The sequence below is a fragment of the Microchirus variegatus genome (genome assembly GCF_963457635.1).
Source record: "Microchirus variegatus genome assembly, chromosome: 18".
Taxonomy (NCBI): Eukaryota; Metazoa; Chordata; class Actinopteri; order Pleuronectiformes; family Soleidae; genus Microchirus; species Microchirus variegatus.
In genome coordinates this window covers 22,982,588-23,000,139 of record NC_139819.1, presented here as the reverse complement: position 1 = coordinate 23,000,139, position 17,552 = coordinate 22,982,588, and the positions used below count along the sequence as shown (strand labels likewise).

Here is a 17,552-nt window from a genome sequence, read left to right as displayed (position 1 = left end):
CGTAAAGAGTTCATTTACGTCCACATTTCGACATAAAACAACATAAATGTTCTGTTAGCGTCTTTTTGAGCTAAAACAAATCGCGACAAAAATCCAGATTCGTCTCTGAAACAAAAATAATTTGTGTTTCTTTGTGACGTTAAACAGAAAAGATGCAGCTGTGGAAAATGTTGACGTGTTTTCTTTGTTTTTTCCATTATTCCAAACAAAAATCAGTGTCGTTTTTAAAGAAATACGTAAAAGAGAAACGACTCTATCGTGTCGTGTGACTGTACGTCGTGAACAGCAGGGTGCGCTACAACCTTACTGGTATGATAAGGGTCAGACATTTAAACATTTCATTTCTTTTTTTTTTCAACAAATCAACGTTAGCCGCGTGTTTTCGGCCAAACTTCGTGTTCTGGATCATTTAAACGCTCGGTGTTAGAAAACCTCGTCTGTGTGGAGTCTGGAGTTTTGCGTAAAAATTAGAAATATTTAGTTTGACGATAAATATTTTACACAAAAAAAAAATTTTTTTGATTCGGTTTTAATTAGCACTCGATTATTAGCTAATCGTCAACTATTTTGCTAATTGTATCAATCGTTTGAGTGTTTTTTTAAATTATTAAATAGTTTCTTTGTATTTTCCATTTTATTTTGCTCCTTTAAACAAAGAAATAATTAAAAAAAAAAAAATATTTCATGGACAAAAACAACAGATTAGCATAATTTTTTGGTTGCCATACGCAGCCTCACCACAAGATGTCACCAGAATTCCATAGTTCTTTCACAACAAACGCATTAATCAAGCGACGCTTGGATTGTCGCACACAAATCGACGACTTACTCTTTTGGAGGCTAATGCTAAAGCTAACAACATTTAATGTAACATCGGGACATCTTAACGACAATTATGTTTTTTGTTCAGTTGTAGCAAAATAAGTAAAAATTAGCTTCGTCTCTTCGCTCACACTGGCCCTTTAAGTTTTATCGTAACACTAAAAACGCGACGCGCTCGGGACTCCATACGTGTAGCACGCTTAGCATCAGGCGTTAGCTTCTGTTGAGCTTTTCTGTAGGTTATTATGCAACGTGTTAGCTAGCTTTGTCCTTCACGATTCACCTGAGCCACAGAATCACAGGTTTGAGGGGGCGGCGACCATATTTAAAGGGACAGTTCAGGGTTTTTATGTCGGGTGCGTTTGTACGAGTTACTGAAAACAAGATTTTAAAAACCTCACTTGATAAAAACACGCGTCGGCTGAAGTCTGTGGCGTCGTCGGGAGAGGTTTTCACCTTTTCTCTCACTGTTGGACGGACTTTTCCAGCAGGAAACTGATGTTTTTGTCCCTCACACCAAAGTCCATAGAGTAAACCAGTGATTTTAACATCACAGCACACAGGAGTTCACAGGAGTTGTTGATCCACTGCTGCCTCCATCACTAACTTACGACTTATTTTGTCAAATTCGGCTTTTAAAATATTTGATTTGGACTTAACTCAGTGACACAAAGTGACCACACGAGGCAGCAGAGGACCAGCAGCTCCTGTGTCCACTGTGAGCTAAAATCTCTGGTTTTCTCTATGGACTTTGGTGCAGGGAGAAAAGATACACTGAAAAACCCTCAACTATCACTTAAAGATGAAGTGGCATAAATACATAGATTCTTTATATATATATACATAATTAAATATATATATATATATATATGTGTGTGTACAGAGTAACAAATCCACAGTCAGAAACTCCTCCTCTTTTTAAATCTTCTACGTTAAAGACTTTTACGGCTGTTTTTCATCGACTACCTCCGGATGCTAACCCGCGTTAGCATATGCAAAACGACGAGCGACACATCGATCCAAATTAATCTCAGCACACGAGCGTCGTCTTCTAATCTGAACCATTATGCAATAGTTGAAACCAGATTATTTTACCGTGGTGAAGCAGCCGCAGATGTTATGATCACATGAAGAGAAACTTTAAAGTATAACCAGAAGAAGCTAAATGCTAATGTACAACTGGGTTTTGTTAGAAAATAATTCTTATAGAGAGTTTAAATAAAAACAAGATTTTAATTATGTTTTAAAAGAAATAAAATGACAAAGTTCTCTAATTTCTCTAGATTTCAAAAGCTCTTTTCATCACATGCATCTTCGGTCTATGGAAGGCAAAACGTGGCACGATTGCGCAAATATTTTATGAAAATTAAAAAATTGTGAAATTAGATTTTTTTTTTTTTTAAATGTTGGTATTTATGCAGCACCGGGTTCATAGCATTGTAATATTTGACGGTATATTTAACATATTACGTTATTTGTTAAATGAAATATTTGAAATATGTCGTAAATCTTTAAATTCAAGCTGCAGAAATTGGCTCAAAACAAACAAAACCAAATTTTCTTTGTTTTTAAAATTTCATTTAATTACTTTAATGTCTGCGTGTTTTGTGCGCACAAGCTAGTTAGCAATTTTCCGCTTACGCAATATTGAAAAAATATGGTTTTGTTGCGGAAATTTCAAATTCAATTTAAAGAAACTTCGCTCGCGAGTGATTTCAAGCAAATTTAAAGCCTTTTTTCATTTACTTGAATTTTTATCGGAATTTGAAATTTTTCCCTCCAATTTTAAAAAATATAAATAAACGTTCCGATTTTATAAATTTGGTGCTGTTTAAATCTCAGTCTCTTATAAGCTCGATGTTTGCGATGGCACTATTTTTTTGGGTTTTACACAAATTTAACAAAATTCTCGTCTCAAAACAAAATCATGTTTTGTTTTTTTGTTTTTTTTAAACGTACAGGAGGTGAGATTTTATTTCTTCAAATTTCTACTTTTTCATTTCGTCTCCGGGTCGGATTTTTTAAAACCAAACAAAAGCAATAAAAACGACATTTAACTCACAAACACAGAAAGTCGCGTTAAAACCGCATCAATAACTTAGTACAAACAAAAATAAAAGAACTAAAATGACTGTTTTCTGACTAACTGCTGCTAACCCCCCACACACACACACACGCACACACACACACACACTCTCCTGAAATAATCTAATGCACAATCAGCACTGTTTTTCAAAATAAAGCTTCAGTTTCTCTTGTAGATAAAAATATTCTCGATGTCCAGATCACGTTGGACGTCTGCGTTTGTTCATGGGAGCAGTTTTTAGGGCGGGATTATGCGGGATTATTTGGGATTATTTGGGATTATCTGTGTGCACTGATCATCTGAACGCATGTAGAACACGTTTGTGCTTTTTGTTTGTGTGGATTTTTTTGTCAACGTCGTTCGGTTCAAATTCAAAAATGTTGTGGATTTTCTTCTTTTGCTCTTTTTCTACTGCGAAACAGGAAGTGATGGAAGCGACGTTTACGCCGAGAAATTGATATTTTGTACGAAAACAAAATAAGAATTCCCGCAAAGTTACTGATGAGTTTTGTCAAATACACTTTTTTTACTTTGTCATAATTTTGTCGCAACTCTAATTTTATTTATTAACATTTTCGTCATTTTGGTTCACGTAAAGAAATTTCCTATTGTTTTTTAAATTCCAACTCAAAATTTTTGGCAAACAATCTCAAATTTTTTTAACCGTCATATTTTAACTTTTTTCTTGTAAATTTAAAAATTGCTGTTTTTTCCCCCATATTTTTTTTGACCATATTTTATTTGGTAATTTGGTAAAAACAGTAATTTGAGTGATTTTTTTTTCTCGTCAAAATTGTTTCGCGACATTTTTCTTACCTTCGATGTACAATCTCAACGTTTTATGACCATCCAAAAATGTGTGTTTTTTACGTCTAATACTTGTAAACAACAACAACAAAAAAAACTTCTAAATTACTAAAGAAAAATGTGTGAATTTCGTAAAAAAAAGCAAAAAAAAAAAAAGCTTGTAATAGTTTTGACGTAAGTGTCATGAATGTGTCGACTTTTTAAAGTTTGGCTAATTTTTACGACCTCTAATTTAAAATTGACGTCAAACTTTTTCCTCAAACATTTTTGGTTGTAAATTTTAACACTTTGTAATTTGAGCGTTTTTTCCCGTACAAAAACATTTGTCGTAACATTTTCTGTTTTGAATTTCCCTCTCCTTGGTGAACAATCTTAAAGTTTCGAAAACATTGTACTTCTACTCTTTATGTTGTACTTGTACTACTAAATCTTGTCAAGTTTGGTTTACGAATTTTTTTTTTTTTTTCCAACATTTAACTTTTCCCGAAATTTTTAATTTATGCTTTGACTCAACATTTTTGGATGTACAATCTCAATAATTTTTTACAACGATCCCTTAAAATTTGGACTTTACTTTATCGTTGGTCCCTAAAAAATAATCCTTGTTTTGGGATATATTTTTGTTAAAATTTTCACCAAATTTTTTGACGTTCAAATTTGATTTTCCTCTTTAAAAATATTTTTACGTTTTCTTTTTTTTTTCACGTACAATCAAAATTATTGGTGCAGCAACTCCTAAATGTCTTCTCTTCTTTGGTGGGATGTTTCCTCTTTGTTTCCCCCTGGTGGTGACGAGCTTCCATTGCGATGTTGACGGTGATGGAAAAACAGACTTTTATTTTGAAATTTCTTGGATACTAACACGGGTCTTTTGTATGTGATGTCGCCCCTAATTCTATTAAACCATTATATCGTGGTGCTATATATATATATACAAATATATATATATATATTTGATAAAAATGACTTAATGTATCGGGATTATTATTATTATTATTATTATTATTATTATTATTGTCTGAAAATACTTGTGAATTGAGGTTATTGGTGCAAAATTTATTTTGGATACAAATGATAAATAATCTATGTGAATATTCTATAATCTATTGATATTAACACATTATTACGATGACGATGATTAGCTTTGTACGTCTTTTTGATAGCGCGTGTTTTCTTCTTTCCTTTCATAATAAATATGGTCGAGTTTGTGCTGTGATCGATCTTTGATAGAATTTGTAAATAAAAGCCAAAACCTTTGGTTTGGTTTCGATCGGCTTCTTCTTCTTTGTTTACGAAGTTTTCTCTTAATTCTTCGCACGGCTGTGAACGTTGATCTCTGGTGACGTCTTTATTTTCTTTTGTAAAATCTGACTTTTACACTGAATAAAAAACGAAAAGGCTGACGACGACAAACGTCGCACAATCTCAATCTCTTGTCGCGGGATTTTCAGTTTTCCGCTCGATCGCCATCCGACAAAATTATTGTCATTATCTAATCTGACAAACGCTAGATGTTATTTACAGTTATTTTGTCGGAAGTTAGGGAGCGTTAAAAAATAGCTTAGGAGCGCAAACAAGTTAGGGAGCGTAAACAACAAGCGAGGGAGCGCAATCAAGAAGTTGGGGAGCGTAAACAAGTTAGGGAGCGTAAACAACAAGCGAGGGAGCGCAATCAAGAAGTTGGGGAGCGTAAACAACAAGTGAGGGAGTGCAAACCTGAAGTTAGGGAGCGCAATCACGAAGTGAGGGAGCGTAAACAAGTTAGGGAGCATTAAAAAATAGCTTAGGAGCGCAAACAAGTTAGGGAGTGTAAACAAGCGAGGGAGCGCAATCAAGAAGTTGGGGAGCGTAAAAAAGTTAGGGAGTGTAAACAACAAGTGAGGGAGCACAAACAATAAGTTCAGGAGCGCAACCAATAAGTTGGGGAGCGTAAACAAGTTGGGAAGCGTTAAAAAATAGTTTAGGAGCGCAAACAAGTTAGGGAGCGTAAACAACAAGTGAGGGAGCGCAAACAAGACGTTAGGGAGTGCAATCAAGAAGTGAGGGAGCGCAAACGAGCTGGGGAGCGTAAAAAAATAGTTCAGGAGCGCAACAAGTTAGGGAGCGTAAACAACAAATAAGGGAGCGCAAACAAGTTAGGGAGTGTAAACAAGTGAGGGAGCGCAATCAAGAAGTGAGGGAGCGTAAACAAGAAATTAGGGAACGCGAACAATAAGTTCAGGAGCGCAAACAATAAGTTAGGGAGCGTAAACCACAAATAAGGGAGCGCAAACAAGTTAGGGAGCCTAAACAACAAGTCAGGGAGCGCAATCAAGTAGTCAGGGAGCGCAACCAATAAGTTAGGGAGAATAAACGAGTTGGGGAGCATAAAAAATTGTTCAGGAGCGCAACAAGTTAGAGAGCGTAAACAACAAATAAGGGAGTGCAAACAAGTTAGGGAGCGTAAACAGCAAGCGTGGGAGCGCAAACAAGAAGCGAGGGAGAGCAAACAAGTTAGGGCGCGTAAACAATAAGCGAGATAGCGTGAACAAGTTAGGGAGTGCAAACAAGTGAGGGAGCGTAAAACATGAACGTACTTTCAGACAAAACTATATTTTTGAATAATTTATTCAATATTTAATTTTGAAAATACAGACAACTCTAATGCTACTAAAACTTGTTGCTAGGACGACTCTAAAAAAATCACACGACAGCGACCATTTTTCTGTTTGATTTAAGAAAAGAGGTTTTCAAACACGTTGGCCATCTTTGATTTGGGCAAACCACCCCGTTAGCGCTAACATGAAGCCAATTTGAGAATATTGTTATATTATATTAATTTCACATGCAATGACTTAAACTTAAAATATTCTTTACATGTGGACTAAACCATTGGTTCCCAAACACTGGGTCAGGACCCAAAGGTGGGTCACGGGAGAAGTTCTTTGTTTTTGCTAAATGAAATTTGCTTCAGTTAAAAATTTGTATAAATACTTTGAAAAAACATGCATCAGTTCAGCTCTACGTTGCCTCGTTGCCATAGCGACAGTGTGTTTGTGCATGAACTGAAGGACGGAGACAAAAGTTGGAATCATGAACATTTTATTGGACAAAATTCAAACCAACAAGTGCGTTTGTTTTCATGGAGCAGTGGAATGTTCTCTACGGCGTAAACCTGGTCTACAAAGACCTGATCCTGGTTCAGTAAGAGACGAGAGCAGAGAGGACGGGAATGAACGAATGAAGGTGAAACGATTCATCTCCTCTGCTACGGACGAACAACGTCGATGGAACGCGACGAGGCAGCAGTTGACGTTAGCGTCGCTCAGTAGAGCCAGCTGTAGGCGCAGCTGCTGTAGCTCACCAGCTCCCCCTCCTGGAACCACAGGGCAATCTCCTTTTTGGCACTGTCCACAGAGTCACTGCCATGGATGATGTTCCTGTAAGACGACAAAAGACACACGGGGTGGGTCAGAATTAAGAAAAGACGCTCACACCAAACCTCAAAGAGAAAACCAGCGATTTTAGCTCACAGTGGACACGAGCCACTGGGCCTCTGCTGCCTCGTGTGGTCACGAGTTAAGTCTAAATGAAATATTTTTAAAGCCGAATTGTACAAAATCAGTCATTGTAAGTTAGTGATGGAGGCAGCAGTGGATCAACAACTCCTGTGAACTCCTGTGTGCTGTGATGTTAAAATCACTGATTAACTCTATGGACTTTGGTGTGGGAGAGTGAGTGACTTTGGTGTGGCGTGTTTTAAAACAGATTTTAGACACTTAAAACTCAGCTAATACAACCTATGACGTCTTAAGAACACGGTCACGTCTTCATCTCCACTGTTAGACCGACTTTAACAACAGGAAACCGAAGTTTGTAAACCACTCACTCTCCCACACCAAAGCCCATAGAGAAAATTGGTGATTTTAACGTCACAGCAGGTGACATCACACAGGAGTTGTTGATCCACTGCTGCCTCCATAACTAAATTCAAGAGTCTTATTAACAAACTGATGTTTGTAAACCACTCACTCTCCCACACCAAAGTCACTCACTCTCCCACATCAAAGTCCATAGAGAAAATCACTGATTTTAACATCAGAGACACAGGAGTCGTTGATCCACTGCTGCCTCCATCACTAAATTTAAGAGTCTTATTTTGTTAATTCGTCTTTTAAAAATCCTTACTGATTTAACTCAGTGGCACAAAGTGGCCACACGGGGCAGCAGAGGACCAGCAGCACCTGTGTCCCCGTGAGCTAAAATCACTGGTTTTCTCTATGAGGTTTGGTGCAGGGACAAAAAAAATAAAAATAAAAAAATCGCAGTTTCTTTGCAAACGTGTTCTTAAAAAACATCGTAGACATCGTCATCGTCCCACTCACTTTCCGACGTCGATGCAGAAGTCTCCTCGGATGGTTCCGGGCTCAGAGTCAGCGGGGTTCGTCGCTCCCAGCATCTTACGACCCGTCTTCACCGCACCTTTGCCTTCCCACACCTGACACACAGAGGTGATAATGAAGCTGCTGAGTGTGTGTTATTTACAAAGTCATCTGTGTGTGTGTGTGTGTGTGTGTGGTCTCTCCTCACCATGGCGACCACTGGTCCAGAGCTCATGTACTCGATCAGCGATGGAAAGAAAGGTTTTTCCTTCAGGTCGTCGTAGTGCTGCTTCAGGTGATCCTCAGACGCCTGCGGTGACGCATTTAAATATTAAACAAATTTATAACGTTATAAAGTTAAAATGCAAACATTTAATGTTGATTTTGTTCAAAGTAAAATTCAGTTTTAATGTTTTTTGTTGTTGTGCGGAGCAAAGAAAGCTGAAAAATCACAAAAAACATGATTCAAGTCTATTGACAATCGGCCCTACAAAATAAAAGCATATTTCAGTATGAAAACAGGAACATTTAGGAGCAGATTACAGAATAAAAGCACGTTTCAAAAAGGTTCAATGACAATAAAGTTGAATTTATGAGCTTTTGTGTTTTTAAACCACAACAAAGTAAATTTAAACAACACTCTGGGTCTTAAACGACTCAAATTTGAGTTTAATTCAAGTTAAAACTTTCATTTTAATCCAGAGAAACTTATTCCTGTTATTCATTCATCGATAAAAGTCACTTAAAACTGCTCCTCAGCTCCGCCCGCCCCTGATCTGCTGCTGTATACGCACAAACGCTCCCTCAGCTGGCTTCAACTAGCAATATTCTTCCTAATCTGTTGGCTATTTAGTCCAGAAAATCCATGGAACCTCGGAATTATGATTAAATAACTGGGAAAAAATACTGTCAGTTTAATCCAGAGAAATGTATTCGTCGAGATCAAGATTTTTCACGTTCATGTGCGTGAGTGTTCGTGTGTGCGTGAGTGTTCATGTTAACACAAGTTGCACAATATATATGCACATATAATCCCAGCCTGTAGGGGGAAAATCTGACATCTTTAAAGCTGCGATACGTCACTTTTCTCAGTCGTTAATCTGCGTCTGGTTTTTCGTGAACAGAAATATTTTTTAAAAACCGGTTTGAGTCAAATGGAAGAAACCCTCACACCAACAGAGAGAGGGAGCGCTCGTTTGTGTAAACGCAGCAGAGCTTGGGTGGGCGGAGACATGTTTTTATTTAATCTGCGACAGTTCTTTAAAAAAGTATCTCCTAATCTGATAAACCTTTGTATAAAAGCAGCTAAACGTGCAGCTTTTTAATCCCACAATTTCCCACTCAGAAACATCACAAATGTGACATTTAATCCAGCAGTTAATCTTAATTTGTGTCAAAATACTCCAGATTAAATATCGTCCTGATTTATAAAAACATCTTCGTCTCCCACAGACGTCAACAAACATCACAGGAATCATTTTTAAACGTTTCTCACGTGAAAGAATTATGGGAAAAATCATCAGACGTCGCAGATTATATCGTAATCCCGTTTAAATCCCGTGTCGCCCTGTTCGAAACGCGTCGTTTGACCGAAAAACTCGCAAACGAAACGTCCACAAAATGACGTAAACCGCTTCTCAGCCCCGCCCGTCCACCGCAGCTGGCTGCAGCTAGCAATAATCTCCTAATCTGTTAGTTATTTGGTCCATAAAATCTCAAAATTATGTTTAAATAACTGAAAAACAACATATTTCTGTTCATCATTAAAGAAAAGACAGATTAATCATCAGATTAGGTGAAATTATTTGTTAATCTCCGCAGCCCTACAGCACACACACATCTTTACTTTAATCCAACAAAGTTCAGTTCCTCTTGTTTCATTAATCCCGTCGCTTATTTATAGGTTTTTAAAAACCCCGGTAAAGTCTCGGTCAGTCGGTCAGATTACAGACAGAAATAGTCTAACGCGCGTTAATCTGCTGCTCGCAGGGCGGCGTTAGCTCGGCTCTGGTCACGGGATTGTGAGCTGAAGGGGTTAAAAATACCAGCGACTCTTTTTACGAAAGCAGAAGAAGAAACACGGACGAGCTTCGTCTGGATTAAACAAAAACAGGAATAATCTGGACTCACGTGCATCATCTTCATGCCGACCAGTTTGAAACCTTTGACCTCGAAGCGTTTGATGATGTCACCGATGATTCCTCGCTGGACGCCGTCGGGCTTGATGGCGATGAAGGTGCGCTCTTTGTTCTCGGCCATGATTCTGGAAAAGACATTTAACAAAATAAGACTTTTAACAAAATAAGAGCACGTTCCACAGCAGCAGGAGGAGGAGGAGGCGGAGCCCGAGAGCCACTCACACAACAACAGGAGCAGCAGCAGAGGGGGGGCCGGCTGCCGAGGGCCCCGACCCCATCACACCAAAGACACACACACACACTCACACACTAAGTGCAGGTCTGTGCGACACTGACGAGTCATGTGACAGCTGGCTCCACCCACTGAGCAAAGACCTTTATCCCCACACTCAAATATTCATATTTTACACGTTTATTTAGAGCTGCAATAATGAATTAATAATTTAATGATTTAGTAAATCAAGTATTATAGTAAAAAAAATTCTTAGCAGTTTTATTTTACTTTAAAAAACAGTAATATTCAGATTTTTCTGTTTTTAAATAAACCAAAAACAGGCAAATTATCTTTAGTTGCAGCACAAGTTATCATTTAATTCAGCTTTAATTTACTAAACCTACTCAGTTTACTTAAAAACTGGCGTCGTTTGACGTTTGTTCTTTATAAAACGTCGGTGTAATGAATTTATATAAAATATTAAATGATAATTGCCATTATTTAGACATGTTTATGGTCAAAAAGTCCATAAAAATTGTTTTAAGTAGAGCAAAAACGATTTTAAATAAAAATTTAATTATGATTATTAGAGGGTATGGTACCATTTTGCATGATCGGTCCAATTTCTGTCATTAAATACACATTTAAAGTCACCACTGTGTGCAAATCAGAACAGAATTAACGTAAAAATTCTATTTTGACGCATTTTAACGTCAACAAACGCGAATTGATAATTGAATATTGCAATTTTTAGTGACAATTATTAATTAAACGTTCTGACCTAGCTTGAATCACAAATACGTAAATAAAATGTTCATTTCTAAAAATATAATATATTAATTAATCTTAGTTTACTTTAATTAATATACATATATACACATAATACATAATGTACATTAATTAAATATTTCAACAATTTCAGGTGAGGCTTAAAAATGACGCAATATGGCCGCAGGTGCGTGATTAGCAAAGTGTTTATACTCGGAACAAATTACGCGAAAAATACGTCAAATTCAGACGGTTAAAAGAGTTAGTAACAAGCAGTTTAAACGTGTTAAAGTGCAGTTTAAACGTGTTAAAGTGCCACTTACACGGAGATAAACCGACTCTGTTGACCGGCTGCGTTTGACAGCATTGAACCGAGCCGCACGCCAAGTGTCAAAAACCCCAGCTTCCCAGTGCGCAGTAAACGCATCATCTCCCAGTTTCAGCTCGATAGTTAACGCGTGTGAGGCGTTCAGGGAAGCTGGGGAAAACGACACAGACAGACCGGGGGGGCCTCCACCGCCTCACAGACACAGAGAACACCGCCACATGTTCTTTTGTTCCCGCAGAGAAAGAAGACGTGTCCCTTCAAGAGGAATGTCCTCCCCCCCACAGTGGACAGGTCCGTCTCTCCCCCCGCAGTGGACGACAACACAACCGCAGCGGCACAAAATGTCCGACAGGAAAAATCACAGTTTAACCGCTAATATTAGCGTCAAGTTAATAACGCCGAAGGCTGCTACAAAAACCGGCTTCTTTTTAAAAACACGTCACGTAAAAAGAAAAAATAAGCGGACGCTGTCTTCACACACGTCCGCATACCGCAGTGGGTGTTACCGTGTTCGCGGAATGTTGATAAATGATAATAAAGTGGAGGAAAGTTGAGTTTTTACCTCGACGGTGATGACGGGGCGATAAGTGCAGCTCGAGACCTGGTGAACCTGAGAGAGAGAGGAGCGACTGAGACTGCGCAGCCGCCTTTTATATGCGGGGGCGGAGCCTCAGCTACGGCGAGCCACAGGAGACATGTGTACCGAGGAGCGGGAAGGGGGCGCGGTCAGACGCGAAACGCGAAAGATATATTTGTAAATACAGCACATAAGCATGATTTATAGTGTTAAATGAATGTTATTATGAAAGAATTTGATTATATAAGACAATTAAAGACAAAGAGTGGGCTAAAGATGTGTGTTTTGTTGTTATTTGATATATAAAGTGTTTTTAAGTTGTACGTCCCTTTGTTTACATAAAATCCAATAGTGTCTTTTTGTGGTTTATTTGTCATTTTTAGTCATTTATTGACAAAAAGATAAGGAGATGAGGCTCGCTGAATCAGTGTCTGCTTTTAAATCACTCCTTAAATAGCGCCATATGTAAGAATGTGGCCAAAAACGGTTACTACATTCAAATTCAAAACACCGAGGTCTTTTTAGGTTTCGTTTTCTAACGTAACTGGCAACCCGTGGTTGCTCGGCAGCTGAGATTCTACTGACTGCAATGATTGGTAGACGGCGGTAGGTGGCGCCACATGACGCCAAAACATGATTTCAAAACATAAACATGATTTGCAGTCTGCAAAATATAGTTTTTTTTAATGCAATCATTTTGTCTGTACTGTTGTTGTTGGTGAGTTCAGTTTGTTATATGAACATTATTCCTGAGTCTCTGTGACATATTAGGAGGAATATTAAACACAGATATGTAAACACACACAGTTTGATGCTTAAAATTCAACTTTAAATCGTCCTTCTGTCATTTTTCCCCAAGACAAATTAAAACATTTCAAACTTTCTGCGACTGAAACGGCATTTAAAACATTCAAATGAGGTCGTTTTGTAAACACTGTAAATGTCGCCCCATCTGAAGGCGCTAACAAATGTAGCTAGCATCTTAGCAAACGGCTACAAACATTGCTTAAGACATTAAAAATGAAAACAGTGCTTTTAATACATTTTAAATAACCACATTTAGTTGTTTTTTGTTGCCCAAACTTTCTAAAGTACACATTTGTGCATGATGTAGCAGCTAATTTTTAGCCACATTGCTAACATCCGTCATCATTAACCCATCATTTTCTGCTAAATCCTGGAATATCCATAACATTAATGTTTACATCTGTCACAGCTTTTCAGAGGGATTACAGATTATTATGGGATGTGCTGCATTAATGGACATGATGTTGTGATACTGAAGCCATTAAGGAACTCTCACATGCAGATTAAAGGTATATTCTGTACATCAGATCAACACATGACGTCATAATCTGCAGTTTGTCTTTAAAAAGCAAACTGTGGACAAACATAAAGACAGTGTTATTATAAGGACTCTGCATTGACGCCATTAGGACCAGGTTTTGGTCTCCTTGAGGACTACAGGTCCTGACAAGGTCAGCGTTTATGACGGAGAAGTTCATAAAGTTCTGCTTTTTTTCTTCTTTCCTCATCCCCCTCGTTTCCTTTCCTGCCTCCGGGTTTCATCTTCCTCGTCTCCTCGTCTCCTTCACCTCCATTAGCCGGCAAAAATCAAATGCAGTGTTAATCCTCATCCGTAATCTCCTGCTCTCTCTTCTCAGTCCTATTTTTACCGCAGGTCTTCACGCTCGGGATTAAACCCTCTCGTCGCTCGGTTAAAGCCTTTGTTGTGTCGACACAAAACAGGAAGTTGATGTAGAAACTTCCATTTCCTCTTTTCTTCACTCGATTAACCACAGCTTGGACTGAACCAACTCCAAATAAGAGGTTTTAAAAAGGTTTTTGGAGGCCTATAGATCTATAGATTAAAGAAACCATACGCAATATTTAAAGGGTTAATAAACTCCCTGTTGTGAGGCTAATTTTTTAGGTTTTGTATAAAACGGGGAGGAGTCCAGTACAACGAGCCTGGTGACATCAGAGTGGACTAAGAAAGCCAGTGTTAAAATGTGACTGCAGTACTGGTGTTTGACCACAGAGGGCAGTAGATACAATGAATATTTTTTTAAGATACACACGTAGACTGTTTTACACCTGAAAACGGTGTGTGAATTAATTGTTGCACTTGCGTGAATTCTTCGTTAAGGAATTTCCTAAATTTAATTTGGAAATGTACCGTTTAAAATAATAATAATAATAATAATTCTGACTTCTTTACAATAAAAAAATTAAAAAAGAAAGAGAAAAAAAAGAATTCTGTAAATAAGTCAGAATGTATAATTTCCACTGTGACCTTAAAGCTCAGCGGGGCCCCCTAGTGGATGGAGGGTTCTGCTTATAAACAGGACTGGCCCTGAGGGGATTATGTGTGTTTTTCTATCTTAGATTAAACAAATGTCCTTAAATGAGCGACTTTCTCCACAAGTACGTTTTTGGAAACAAAAATTCCTCATTTTTGTTTTTCAGTCATGAATCCAGTCCACAAATCCGTTTTTATTTCCCCACACACACTCATGTACATGTAAAAGACATGGTTTTTAATATGTGATTAAAGTAAATGAGAATCCATCGTGGTTGATGTCTCTCATGGAGCAACACTGCCATCTACTGGCACACTTTGATATCACAGAACAAACTTTATCTTTATTTTGAATAGAATGGTGGAACCAAAATAAAATCAACTGAATTTATTTGAGTGTTTGTTTCAGCCGTGACGAGTCAAATCTTTTTAAAACGTTTAAAATATTTGGAGGACGATTAACGAGGGAGTTGTTGTCAGAAAGTAGGACATGATTTCCTCCTGGGATTAAAGACTGGGACGTTTCTTTGTGCTTATTCACTGTTTTGTGTGTGTTTTGTGTGTGTGTGTGTGTGTGTGTGTGTGTGTGTGTGTGTGTGTGTGTGTGTGTGTGTGTGTGTGTGTGTGTGTGTGTGTGTGTGTGTGTCTCTAACTCTGCAGTATAACATTTACAATAATACAGATTTTCAGCCCCAACAGAAACAGACAGAGATTAAAACTCACAACCAAACAACAAAAACAACCCTCAACTGAGCAGAGAACCTGTCTGTATGACCTGCTTATATAACCTGTGAGTGTGTGTGTGTGTGTGTGTGTGTGATTGTCCTCAGCTGTGTTCCTCTCACAGCTGCAGTCATTAACTGCTGATTAACACACAAACATATTATGACCTACTTTCTCTACAACAACAGCCTCTGTCTGTGTATGTAGGTGTGTTTATACTCTATATAAGTAAAGGTACGTGTGTTTATATGATAAATATATAGAACAATAAACAGATGGTTCTGATTACACATGATTTTTACATCATATAAACGCACGCGGAGGAAGTTACAGGAAATTATCTCCGTCCTCGTCTTGGCCCCAAAATATAAGCAGCGCGATGACGACAGTGAGAGTGAGACATGAATGAATGAGTGAACTGTCTGTGTTAGCAAATGATGTGGTGAAGTGTGTGTGGCGTGAATGAGAGAATGAGAATGTAAAGACACAGAAGGAACAGAAAGACAAGCAGAAACAGTAATACTGAAACAGTAGCAGAAACACTAGCAGAAAAATTAGCAGAAACATTAGCAGAAACATTAGCAGAAACATTAGCAGGAACACTAGCAGAAACATTAGCAGAAACATTAGCAGGAACACTAGCAGAAACATTAGCAGAAACATTAGCAGAAACACTAGCAGAAACACTAGCAGAAACACTAGCAGAAACATTAGCAGAAACATTAGCAGAAATATTAGCAGAAACATTAGCAGAAACACAAGCAGAAACAGTAATAACAGAAACATTAGCAGAAACACTAGCAGAATCATTAGCAGAAACACTAGCAGAAACACTAGCAGAAACACTAGCAGGAACACTAGCAGAAACACTAGCAGAAACATTAGCAGAAATATTAGCAGAAACACTAGCAGAAACATTAGCAGGAACACTAGCAGAAACATTAGCAGGAACACTAGCAGAAACATTAGCAGAAACATTAGCAGAAACACTAGCAGAAACATTAGCAGAAACACTAGCAGAAACATTAGCAGAAACACTAGCAGAAACACTAGCAGAAACATTAGCAGAAACATTAGCAGAAACACTTTGCAGAAACATTAGCAGAAACACTAGCAGAAACATTAGCAGGAACACTAGCAGAAACAGTAGCAGAAACATTAGTAAAAAACACTAGCAGAAACATTAGCAGAAACACTAGCAGAAACATTAGCAGAAACACTAGCAGAAACATTAGCAGAAACACTAGCAGAAACACTAGCAGAAACATTAGCAGAAACATTAGCAGAAACACTTTGCAGAAACATTAGCAGAAACACTAGCAGAAACATTAGCAGGAACACTAGCAGAAACAGTAGCAGAAACATTAGTAAAAAACACTAGCAGAAACATTAGCAGAAACACTAGCAGAAACAGTAGCAGAAACATTAGCAGAAACATTAGCAGAAACACTTTGCAGAAACATTAGCAGGAACATTAGCAGGAACATTAGTAAAAAAAACTAGCAGAAACATTAGCAGAAACACTAGCAGAAACAGTAGCAGAAACATTAGCAGAAACATTAGTAAAAAACACTAGCAGAAACATTAGCAGAAACACTTTGCAGAAACATTAGCAGAAACATTAGTAAAAAACACTAGCAGAAACATTAGCAGAAACACTTTGCAGAAACATTAGCAGAAACATTAGTAAAAAACACTAGCAGAAACACTTTGCAGAAACATTAGCAGAAACATTAGTAAAAAACACTAGCAGAAACATTAGCAGAAACACTAGCAGAAACATTAGCAGAAACATTAGCAGAAACATTAGCAGAAACATTAGCAGAAACATTAGCAGAAACACTAGCAGAAACACTAGCAGAAACAGTAGCAGAAACAGTAGCAGAAACATTAGCAGAAACAGTAGCAGAAACAGTAGCAGAAACATTAGCAGAAACAGTAGCAGAAACATTAGCAGAAACACTAGCAGAAACATTAGCAGAAACACTAGCAGAAACATTAGCAGAAACACTAGCAGAAACAGTAGCAGAAACACTAGCAGAAACATTAGCAGAAACAGTAGCAGAAACACTAGCAGAAACATTAGCAGAAACACTAGCAGAAACAGTAGCAGAAACACTAGCAGAAACATTAGCAGGAACACTAGCAGAAACACTAGCAGAAACATTAGCAGAAACAGTAGCAGAAACACTAGCAGAAACATTAGCAGGAACACTAGCAGAAACATTAGCAGAAACAGTAGCAGAAACACTAGCAGAAACATTAGCAGAAACACTAGCAGAAACATTAGCAGAAACATTAGCAGAAACAGTAGCAGAAACACTAGCAGAAACACTAGCAGAAACATTAGCAGGAACACTAGCAAAAACATTAGCAGAAACAGTAGCAGAAACATTAGCAGAAACACTAGCAGAAACATTAGCAGA

General features: G+C 37.8%; 1 protein-coding gene across 1 annotated transcript; it reads right to left on the bottom strand.

Moving 5' to 3' along the window:
* Positions 1–6,785: 6,785 nt before the first annotated feature.
* LOC310940294 (nucleoside diphosphate kinase A2-like) lies at positions 6,786–12,133 on the bottom strand. The gene is made up of 5 exons (XM_083905228.1): positions 12,087–12,133; positions 10,207–10,339; positions 8,285–8,386; positions 8,080–8,192; positions 6,786–7,134 (listed from the first exon to the last, which is right to left on the bottom strand). The coding sequence occupies exons 2-5, from the start codon at positions 10,333–10,335 to the stop codon at positions 7,020–7,022; spliced, it is 459 nt and encodes a 152-aa protein (XP_083761354.1). The 5' UTR covers positions 10,336–10,339; positions 12,087–12,133; the 3' UTR covers positions 6,786–7,019.
* Between the last annotated feature and the right edge of the window lie 5,419 nt (positions 12,134–17,552).